General features: G+C 44.1%; 1 protein-coding gene across 1 annotated transcript in view; it reads right to left on the reverse strand.

Annotated features, from left to right (window-relative positions):
* The window catches only part of LOC126092683 (UNC93-like protein MFSD11), a 215,703-nt gene that overhangs the window by 125,492 nt on the left and 77,847 nt on the right, over nt 1–12,364 (reverse strand). Inside the window, exon 4 of the mRNA XM_049908405.1 lies at nt 2,444–2,721. Coding sequence (XP_049764362.1) covers nt 2,444–2,721 — 278 coding nt within the window. The remainder of the gene's footprint in view (nt 1–2,443; nt 2,722–12,364) is intronic.

The raw sequence follows: 12,364 nt of genomic DNA on the forward strand, positions 1-12,364 counted from the left end.
GGAGGTGGGCAGGTGAAAAAAGAAGATGGGTGGCAGAGACCGAAAGAGAGAAGGGGAGGAAGATATGGACAAAGAGATGGGGAAGAGGAGATGAAGAGACAGTGAGTGTGGGGAGGAGGAGATAGATAGAGGTGGTAGGATGAATTGGACAGACAGAGGGAGGAAGAGGTGGAAACAGACAGGTTGAGAAGGTGTGTTCATTGTGTGTTTCGAATATATACATAAGCAAAGGCATGGGTGCCATGGAGAAAAGGCGGGCTGTTTGTTTTATGTTTAGGTTTTGCATTCAAGTTGGAAGTCATGGCATGATTGAGCCAATGAAGTAAATACGCCACTGTCGAAAAAGTGTAGCACCTAACCATTATCAGGCGAGTGACGATGAATATCTTTTTGATTGCCACAGCCTGGTGCAAATGAATTATGGGCATGAGGGACAAACCTCCACAGGGATGTACTGTTGAAGTCTCACAACAAGGTTGTGGGAGGCTGTTAAGACAATCATGGGAAGTTATACAAGAGGGTATTTCTGCCTTAGACCCACTCTCCAGGTCATTCTGCACAGGACACAGTCCACATACTGCTTCTATGGGCTGTCAAGTTTTGCCTCAACTTATATATACTTCTGGCTCAGCACCCAGTGCCCTCTTCGTATTTCCTCTGATAAAGAAACCATTGCCCAGCAGGAAGCATCTCTAGAATGACGAAGTTGTTATTTTCCAAGTCGGACGTTTCCTGAACAGCCGAAATAGGGACTTCTGCAACCGAGGTCTACGCCAAGTAACCCATCATTACGAAAAAGTCTTCTCACTGAAAGGTGAATATTTCGAACAGTAACACCTTCACCCAATACTGTCATCAAAGCTTGATTTTTTTTCTAGGTGATAATTAAAATTATAGGACTACGCATCATATTCAAGTTAGGTGAAGCCTTTTGGTACATTGTTATTAGCGTGACCTTAAAGAAAATTATTTAAGCAAGTCGAGGAAAGGAGAAACAGTTACCAGTGTCTGGCCAAAAGCATCCAGATGCCTATATGTAATTCAGATGCCATGAGACTATATAAAAGGCAGGAAGCATTGCGTTGCCAGTACAGAAGAAGAAATAGCAGAATGCGCCGATCAGGAGGGATTAGTACTTGAAACTTGGACTAGCCATTGGATGTCACCTGAGGGACATTTCAGCCCTTGTAAAGCTATGCAAGTGGACTGTTGATGCGTGACTGGAGTGGAAAGGCGAAGGAACAACCACAGCTGAAGCAGGACCAAGCAGACCTCATTTACTGATGGACAGAAACCGTCGATCATTGAGCATGATGTCAGCGAAAGGAATCACTTGTGTGCTGTGAAGTGCTAGCAGCAATCCAGCTAGGACAATGACCACATGCAAGGACTTAAAAACTGTGAAGTATAATAATCGAGCATGTCCTCAGTAAGCCACACATTTATTTAGCCAGGGTTAAAAGACGATTGAGATGGCGTAAAGAGTGGATTGGGTTATTTGGGGGAAGAGACCAAACAGCGACGTCATCGTTTTCATCGGATAACCGAAGGACGGGGAAGGAAGTCGGCCGTGCCCTTTCAGAGGAATCATCCCGGCATTTGCCTGGAGCGATTTAGGGAAATCACGGAAAACCTAAATCAGGATGGCCGGACGCGGGATTGAACAGTCGTCCTCCCGAATGCGAGTTCAGTGTGCTAACCACTGCGCCATCTCGCTCGGTGCATAAATAGTGACTCCACTGGACAATGGATGATTAGAAATGAGTGATTTGGAGTGATGAATGACTCTGTAACCTGTGCCAGTCCAATGGAGGGGTTTGGATTTGGCGAATGCATGGAGAACGTCATCTGCCATCATCTGTAGTGCCAACACTACAGTAGGCAGGAGGTGGTGTAAGAGAGTGGTGGTGTAAGAGAGTTGTTTCCTTGGTTAGGCTGTGGTTCCCTTATTGGGATTAACAAAACACTAAATGCAGAAGGATATGGACACAGTTTACAGCATTGTGTATTGCATACAGTAGTGTAACAGTTCTCAGACCATGACTAATTGTTTCAGCGTGATAATGCACACTATCATGAAGCAGCAACTATTAGGCAGCAGTTTGTTGAAATGGATTGTCCTGCCCAGAGTCCATACTTGAACCCAGCAGAACACCTTTGAAATGAGTCAGAATGTAGACTTCGCTCCAGACCCCGTCGTCAAACATCACTACTTTCTCTAGTTTCGGCTCTCCAGCGTAAATAAGCTGCCATTCCTCCAGAGTTTACCTCATTAAAAGTGTTCACAGTGGAATTCAAACCATCATAAAGGCCAAGGGTGGTCAGACCCGGTATCAGAGCCCACTAGTAGGTGGATACTTTTGATCACATTGTTTACAGTAAAGATATCATTGGTACGAGGTGTCACAACTGAGGAATGTCGGCGGGACTGCAGGCGGCTTACCAGAGTAGAGGAAGGTGAGAGCCAGGAGGCGCATCTGTGGCGTGGCGGCGAGTCGCAGCGCTCCGCGAAAGGCGTCCATGGGTCCGTCGGCCCCGCTGCCGGCGGAGGCGTCGTCGTCAGAGGCAGGGACGGCGGGGGCGGGCCGCAGTGCCGCCAGCATCGCCAGTCCGACGCCGCACACCCCCGCCAGCACCCCGAACACCAACCGGCGAGTCGACCGGGCGATGCGCGCAGCGCCCGAGAACGCCACGTACACGAACAGGTTGCCGAAGAACATGCTGGAACGCACGGGCCGGTCGCTCAGTCACTCCACTTGGACTGTCTGCAGCTGTTCGGAAGTAAACTCAAACAGCCTCGCAGTTCGTGTTTTTGTGAGGAACTGGCAGTATTTAACGTAACTATTAAAATACATCTACATCTACATACGCACGCTGCAAGACACCGTGAAATGCATATCGGAGGGTACCCTGCACCATGTACCACTACTAGACGTTTGCCTTCCTGTTAGGCTCGCAGCTACAGTGAGGGAAAAACGACTGTCGATATATCCCCGTATGAGCCCAAATTTCTAGTATCTCATCTCCTTACATGATTTACCCATATCTCTGTTGTAGACCTCTGCGACGTGAAATGTCCGGTATGCGATGACGTCACAGCTATTAAAACTTTCCAGCCGTGGAACTTTCTCGACTACTTTAGGTCCATGGACGTGGGCTACGGTTACCCATCCGTTACCTTGCTGCATGGTATCACTGTTGCTAATAGAAAAGTTCAGAACTCTACCACAGAAAACTGATGGACCATGCAGGACGACTTGTACATCTACGTAGTTCTCCGTATTAATAGCAATATTGTCTATTGCTTTAAACACTGTAAGGCGCGTATGCCTTCTTCTCCTGTAAAATCGTGGCATCTTCTGCGTGAGCGGTCCAGTGCTGTTGCTCGCAGGGCTGCAAGAAGACTGACGCCTTCTTACCAGATTCATTACTTATATAGACAAAACTGTTGGATCCTTGAGCCCCTGGTTCTCGATGTACACTTGGCGGTTCTCGGCTGACGCTAGTAGTCATAAATTTTCTAAGTCCGAAGTCGGGTGGATATCCCGTATGCGTGCTGTAGTAAAACTAGCAGCACGCGTCTCATTTGGCTTTTCATGTTTCTAAACACAGAGCGAGAAGTGACAGGCGGTTGCTTAGTGACCAAGGTCAACGCTCACACAAAGTATCTCACATGTGGCTGATGCAATGGCATTGTAATTTATTTTTTGTTATTTGGTATTTTACTGGAGAAGAAGGCGTATGCGCCTTACAGTGTATAAAGCAACAGACAATATTGCTATTAATACCTCTAACTACGTTGGTGGACAAGTCATCCTGCATGTCCATCAGTTCTCTGTGGTGGAATTCTGAACTTTACTAATAGCAACAGTGATACCCTGCTGCAAGGTAACGGATGGGTAACCGTAGCCCTCGTCCGTGGACCCAAAGTCGATAAAGTTCCAGGGCTGGAAAGTTTTAATAGCCGTGACGTCATCGCATACCGGACATTTCACGTCGCAGAGGTCTACGACAGAGATATGGGGAAATCATATTACCTGTCAACCATGCCCTTCGTTCTCAGGACCAGAAATCATCGTAAAATAAATGAATCTGAATCTGTGTCTGTACGGGTTAAAGGTGCTGACAATTGCAAAGAAATTAAACTCGTCGGTGACCTTACCCATTATTATAGAAATTAATCTTTCCTTTCCCTTAGTCCTTTCAAAGAAGAATACCAAATAATAAAAAAACAAATTACAAAGCCATTGCGTCAGCCACATGGGAGATACTCTGTGTGAGCATTGACCTTGGTCATTACGCAATCGCCTATCGCTTATCGCTCTGTGTTTACAAACATGTCCTTAAACGACATGTATGTTCGTGGCAGTAGAATCGTTCAGCAGTCAGCTTCAAATGCCGATTCTCTAAATTTTTTCAATAGTTTTCTCGAAAAGAACATCGGCTTCCCTCCGAGGATTCCCATTTCAGTTCCCGAACCACTTCGTAACACTTGCGTGTTGTTCTATCCTATCCGTAACAAATCTAGCAGCCCCCCTTCAATTGCTTCGACGTCTTCCTTCAATCCGAACTGGTACAGATCCCAACCATTCCAGCAGTACTCAAGAATAGGTCGCACTAGCGTGCAACATGCGGTCTCCTTTACCGATTAACCTTATTTTCCAAAAATTCTACCAATAAACCGAAATCGACCATTCGCCTTCCCTGTCACAGACATCACATGCTCTTCCCATTTCACATTGCTTTGCGACATTACGCCCAGTTATTTAAACAACGCGACTGTGTCAAGTAGGACACTACTAATGCTGTATTTGAGAATTACGGATTTGTTTTTCCTACTCATCTGTATTAACTTAAAATTGCTTACATTGTCAGTACCTGCGTAAAATAACATGCCACCAGTGCGGAAATGGATTTTCGAAGTGACCCCTATTTGCTGCGAAGTGGCAGCAGCTTCCTTTAACTGTCGTATGCCGACCTAAGCATTTCGACCATTCTCGTTGGTATTTCTTTACTACATAACGTAGCACTGCAGTCTTGGCGCACCATAGGTGCAGGAATAGTTCTTGATGATGAGTACTGGGTCTCTATATGCAATATCGTTACGTTTATGTCGCAAGTGGTAAACTAAGAAGCAACACGCTCAATACAAAATATGCTTGACAGGGTTGCAGAAACCGCTAATTATACCAATCCCACTAATATATATATATATATATATATATATATATATATATATGTGTGTGTGTGTGTGTGTGTGTGTGTGTTTTTCACATCTCCCCCTAAAGCACTGGACCGACTTCAACCAACCTTGGTACACATATCATATATTGTTTGGAGAGAATAGCTTTTGGGGCAAGAAACACATGCCTATCAAGAGGGTGCAGGTGTTGGTGAAGCTGTGACATAGCACTATCCTCATGCTGTATTTCAGAATGAGAGCACTTAGAGACTTGCACCGAACTTTACACATAATTTCAAACTTCTAAGAAACCTTTTATCACTGATGACCCCCACAAAACGATGAAAGGAAAAAACTTTGTCGCCTACTATATTTTCGCTGTTCATGCAAGACGTTTTAATTTATGACTCATAGTTCAAGAGAGATGACATCATAAATACTGAGATGCGTGAAAAACTTCCGCATCAGTCAAGACGTTTAAATATATTACTCCGTTGCTACTAACTCTATTCGAAAACTTATCGCAGATAGTATGCACATATGTGGCTGAATGCACCCACAAAGGATATCATTGTATGAAACTTAGTTCAGGAGATGTGACTTAAATACTGACACGCCTGAAAAACTACGTTCATCATGGATGACTACGAACGTGAGTGCCGGAAAATTGCAGAATTGGCCGCTAAATGAAACGCCACTAGTTACAAAACTAGTTTCTTTATTTGACGCGTTTCGGGAGATATCCATCATCAGATAGTCTGGAAACCAAAATAGACAAAGGTATAGACAGCAACATAAGAGTACAAGCATTACAAAGTTTCGTCATATTGGGAACTGACTTACACACCATGGTCATCTACGTATTCAGATACATAAAGACACGTTGCAACTGATACAGCAGTCACGGCAGACTAACTTCAAAACTACATCATTCTTCTAGGTAGACAATTTACGCCACCAGAGAGCGGTGAAGCAGACATAGGTGCTGCCGCATAGCGGCGAAAACAGAATGATAACTTTTAATTTATGTCCATAAAAACTGTTGAATGTAAAACATAATTTACAGAAAGATATACAAAGCAAGAAAATTAAACAAAACGCCGTAAAACAGTTTTTACATTGCCATAAATGCCATCAATAGAATAGACGTCTAAAACAACATGCATAAGGTATACAAACCAGTTACACAAAATCAAAATTATGCACAAATGACGTATTGACAGAAAGTGTGAACCACAACACATAATGCTATAGAATAAAATAAATGAAATTCCAATGTTAAAGAAAGAAGAAGAAAACAGTCGTGGCAGACAACACGTATATAGGCATTTACAGGAGCAGGGAAAGGAACAAGCACCATTGAAAGATACATCAACAAACCAGAAGAAAGGTGAAATACATAAAGTAATGTAACAAAGACCCAGCAATACAAAGCAGTATGGAGGACGTAATAATGGTTTGGAAATGCTTAAGAGCAAAGAGAACAAAATAATATACTAAGTAAGCAAAATATTCTTACATTTAACGGATACCAGGGACTCAAATCGTCCAGAAAACACATCAAATGTAGTATGTAAGGAAAACCTACTTCCTCACTTCCGCATAATGAAACATTAACATGTGCCATACATAGACTATGTGGCCAAAAGTTTCCGGACACCTGGCTGAAAATGACTTAAAAGTTCATGGCGCCCTCCATCGGCAATGCTGGAATTCAATATGGTGTTGGCCCTCCTATAGCCTTGATGACACCTTCCATTCTCGCAGGTGCTGGAAGGTTTCTTGGGGAATGGCAGCTCATTTTTTCACGGAGTTCTGCACTGAGGAGAGGTATCGATGTCGGTCGGTGAGCCCTGGCACGAAGTCTGCGTTCCAAAACGTCTCTATGGTGTTCTGTAGGGCTCAGGTCAGGACTCTGTGCAGGTCAGTCCACTAGAGGGATGTTATTGTCGTACAACCACTCTGCCACAGGCCGTGCATTATGAACAGGTGCTCCATCGTTTTGAAAGATGCAATCGCCATCCCCGATTTGCTCTTCGACAGTGGAAAGCAAGAAGGTGCGTAAAACATCAGTGTAGGCCTGTGCTGCGATAGTGCCACGCAAAATAACATGGGGTGCAAACCCCCTCGATGAAAAACACGATCACACCATAACACCAGCGCCTCCGAATTTTACTGTTGGCACTACACACGCTGGCAGATGACATTCACCGGGCATTCGCCATACCCACACCATACCATCGGATAGCCACATTATGTATCGTGATTCGCCACAACGTTTTCCAATTGTTCAATCGTCCAATGTTTGCCTCCTTACACCAAGTGAGGCGTCGTTTGGCATTTACCGGCGTGATGTGTGGCTTATGAGCAGCCGCTTGACCGTGAAATCCAAGTTTTCCCACCTCTCGCCTAACGGCCATAGTACTTGCAGTGGATCCTGATGCAATTTGGAATTCCTGTGTGAGCTGTCTGGATAGATGTCTGCCTATTTCACATTACGACCTTCTTCAACTACTAACCATTGTTTTCGCCTACAGCCATTTGCACTTCGCAGTTGAAAGCAGTCATAAGCGCTGCCATGTGCCAGGGATATCCTTCAACTGACTCGACTGTAGGACTGTCTCAAGAGTAGAGAAAAAATGTGTTAAAACTTCTTGCGTGATGCGGCATTTCTTCATGCATCTCAGTGTTTGTGACGTCGTGTCTCCTGAACTAAGGTAGGTAGGTGATTCTTACCCAGACAGCGATTCTTCTCAAACAGTAAGGGATACATTTACCACATTTGTTTGAAATCTGTCAAGTGGTTTAGGAGGAGACGTGTAATACACATCCACATCCATTTATCCATTTTTTAAAAATATGTATCGATTCGTTGTGTCTGTCGATTTTGTGTCATGGTGGTCATATTTTGTAGAATTCTGTGATCATCTTGCACTGACTAAATAAATTAGTGACCGAAACTTCCTGACAGACTAAAGCTGTGTGGCGGACCGAGACTCGAACTCGGGACCTTTGCCTTTCGCGGGCAAGTGCTCTACCAACTGAGCTACCCAATCACGACTCACACCCCGTCCTGACAACGTTACTTCTGCGAGTACCTCGTCTCCTACCTTCCAAACTTTACAAAAGCTCTCCTGCGAACCTTGCAGAACTAGCCATGTCTCCGCAATATCCTTTCTTTCAGGAGTGCTAGTTCTGCAAGGTATGCAGGAGAGCTTCTGTAAAGTTTGGAAGGTAGGAGACGAGGTACTGGCAGAAGTGAAGCTGTGAGGACGGGGCATGAGTCGTACTTGGGTCGCTCAGTTGGCAGAGCACTTGCCCGCGAAAAGCAAAGGTTCCGAGTTCGAGTCTCGGTCCGGCACACAGTTTTAATCTGTCAGGAAGTTTCATATCAGCCCACACTACGCTGCAGAGTGAAAATCTCGTTCTGGAAATTAGTAACCACTCATGCAGCTCATTTATGAATCTCCTTTCTCTGTTGCCCCCAAGTCGTTTTATTAGGGGTCATATGTCGATGAACAATAGATTTTTGAAGTAACTTCTGAAAGGTGGCTACACTGAGTCACAGCGCCAGAGATTGCGCCAAAGAGTATTATTCCGCCGCCTCCACTGGCGCGGTAGTTGTTCAGAGAATGTCGAGGGCAGTTGTAGTTCAGAGGTTGCCGTGGGCAGTGCTTGTTGAGAGGATGTGGAGAGCAGTACTAGTTGAGAGCATGTCGTGTGCAGTTGTACTGTTGGGCGAGACAGCAGATGCTGTTCGGTTGGTGTAATGTATAGGTGGAAGATGTTGCAATGATCACAGTGTATTCTTTCGTCAATATATATGAAGGTAACAAAAAACTTTTTATTTCAAATTTCCTAAATAACAATGCCTCTTGGTCACAGGTTCAGTCAACAAAGCATCTGGCTGCTGTTCATGTTGTAAGTAGGCTGTTTAGATTTTTATATTGGTAATGCCACGTAGCGCTCTGTATGAAAATCACTGGCTGTGCTGTGTGCAGCCTGTGGCTAGTTTGCACTGTTGTCTGCCATTGTAGTGTTAGGCAGCGGCAGCTGGATGTGAACAGCGTGTAGCGTTGCACAGTTGGAGGTGAGCCGCCAGCAGTGGTGGATGTGGGGGGAGAGATGGCGGAGTTTTGATAATTTATAATACTGGATGTCAATTATGAATATTAAGGTAAATACATTGTTTGTTCTCTATTAATATCTTTCATTTGCTTATTTCTACAAGGACTGCAGTGGGTCTGCACCTCTGGTGGCCCACCAATACCACAATCTCTACCAGGACTACAGTGGGTCTACTCTGTGATGACCTACCTACCAATATTCGTCAGAACTTCGAATGACTCTGCTGTGGGTTTGCTCCATTGTGGCCCATTACCTGTCAGCATGTCAAGTGTCAGCACTGTCTTTCCGTTGGAAGGACAACACTACTTCTTCAAGACTGCATGGAAATCCACTACTTCTGTGTGCAATTGCTTTTACTAATGAGACTTTGTGAAAAAAAAACTGTAATTACTATTATGATGAATGATCAGGACTGTCTTTATGGACTGTGAGAAAATTTTAGCTTTTGACCAACATTGTATAAATAAGTGTGTGCATTTGATATCTTTGTTATTTTAATTATGAAAAATTTTTACAAATCATTATTGGCCACTAGCCAAAAAAATTTGTAAAATTTTTTGTGGGGAGCATGGGGGCTATGTAAGTAGGCTGTTTAGATTTTTATATTGGTAATGCCACGTAGCGCTCTGTATGAAAATCACTGGCTGTGCTGTGTGCAGCCTGTGGCTAGTTTGCATTGTTGTCTGCCATTGTAGTGTTAGGCAGCGGCAGCTGGATGTGAACAGCGCGTAGCGTTGCACAGTTGGAGGTGAGCCGCCAGCAGTGGTGGATGTGGGGAGAGAGATGGCGGAGTTTTGATAATTTGTAATACTGGATGTCAATTATGAATATTAAGGTAAATACATTGTTTGTTCTCTATTAATATCTTTCATTTGCTAACTATCCCTATCAGTAGTTAGTGCCTTCAGTAGTTTGAATCTTTTATTTAGCTGGCAGTAGTGGCGCTCGCTGTATTGCAGTAGTTCGAGTAACGAAGATTTTTGTGAGGTAAGTTATTTGTGAAAGGTATAGTTTGATGTTACTCAGGGCCATTCTTTTGCAGGGATCTTTGATAGTCAGATTGCGTTGCACTAAATAATATTGTGTGTCAGTATAAGCACAGTCGTGTATAAATTGTTCTAAGGGGATGTTTCAATGTATTAGACTTGTAATTCTGGTTTCTATGTGCAATTATAGTATTTCTGGTTTTTCAATTAATTCATTGTAAATGGTGTTTAAAATATCTCGTCGTATTGAGGAAGAACCGTGCTAGATACGTGTACGTTGAATCATACTTCCACACACAGAACAGTTACACTTGTGCTTTGTTGTTTCGTAGCTTTTATAGTTTCTGGGGACTTAATTAATCAATTGTGTTAACGGAAATTTCCTTTCATTGTTTATTGTCATTTTATGCAGTCAGATTGCGTACTAATACTACTCGGGGCCAACCGGTTACGAGACTTCGTAACCGGACACACAGCTACTAAAATTATTGCATATTCATTTTTATAATTAAGCCCCCATGCACTTCCTTGCTGAATAAATTCTAGTGAGTCTCATTCTGTCATCCGTGTTTTCTATCAACGCATTAATACACTGAGGAGGCAAAGAAACTGGTATATCTGCCTAATATCGTGTAGGGCCCCCACGAGCACGCCGAAGTGCCGCAACATGACTTGGCATGGACTCGACTAAAGTCTGAAGTAGTGCTGGAGGGAAATGACACCAAGAATCCTGCCGGGCTGTCCATAAATCCGTAACAGTACGAGGGGGTGGAGATCTCTTCTGAACAGCACGTTGCAAGGCACTCCACATACGTTCAATAATGTTCATGTCTGGGGAATTTGGTGGCCAGCGGAAGTATTTAAACTCAAAAGAGGGTTCCTGGAGCCAGTCTGTAACAATTCTGGAGGTGTGGGGTGTCGCATTGTCTGCTCGAATTGGCCAAGTCCGTCGAAATGCGCAATGGACGTGAATAGATGCAGGTGTTTAGACAGTATGCTTACGTACGTGTCAACCGTTAGAGTCATATCTAGACTTATCAGGGGTTCCATATCACTCTAACTGCACACGTCCCACACCAATACAGAGCCTCCACCAGCTTGAACAGTCCCCTGCTGACATGCAAGATTCATGAGGTTGTCTCCATACCAGTACACTCCATCCGCTCGATACTACTTGAAACGACTTTCGTCCGACCAGTCAACATGTTTCCAGTCGTCAATAGTTCAATGTCGGTGTTGACAAGCCCAGGCGAGGTGTAAAACTTTGTGTCGTGCAGTCATCCAGGGTACACGAGTGGGCTTTCGGCTGCGAAAGCCCATATCGACGATGTTTCGTTGAATAGTTCGCACACTGATACTTGTTGATGGCCCAGCATTCAAATATGCAGCAATTTGCTGAAGGGTCGCACTTCTGTCGTGTTGAACGATTCCCTTCCGTCGTTGTTGGTCCCGTTCTTGCAGGATCTTTTCCCGGACGTAGCGATGTCGGAGATTCGATGTTTTACCGTATTCCTGATATTCACGGTACACTCGTAAAATGGTCGTACAGGGAAATCCCCACTTCATCGCTAGCTCGGAGATGCTGTGTTCCATCACTCGCGCGCCGACTATAGTACCACTTTCAAGTTCGCTTAAATCTTGATAACCTGCCATTGTAGCAGCGGTAACCGATCTAACAGACACTTGCTGTCTTATATAGGTGTTGCCGACCGCAGCGTCGTATTCTGCCTGTTTACATATCTCTGTATTTGAAAACGCATGCCTGTATAAGCCTATTTGGCGCTTCAGTGTATATGGTTTCTATTCTCTCGGACATGTCATAATAACAAGTGGACTCATGAAGTCAAGTTTTTTTGTAAATTTGAATTGATTTTGCAATTACTGAAATAACATCAAATAGCCTCTCAATACGAGAACTTCCGTTTCCTCCTCCTCTTCTGAGTGTTTCACTTTTCTGTCAGGAAGTATACGAGTGACTATTCAGCGATATGCGGGGTGGGAAAACGCCTTGTATCAGAGCTGGGCTTCATAAGAGAGATGGAGGTGGTCGTTAATCAGAGAGGTATAT

Source organism: Schistocerca cancellata, chromosome 7 (assembly GCF_023864275.1).
Source record: "Schistocerca cancellata isolate TAMUIC-IGC-003103 chromosome 7, iqSchCanc2.1, whole genome shotgun sequence".
Taxonomy (NCBI): Eukaryota; Metazoa; Arthropoda; class Insecta; order Orthoptera; family Acrididae; genus Schistocerca; species Schistocerca cancellata.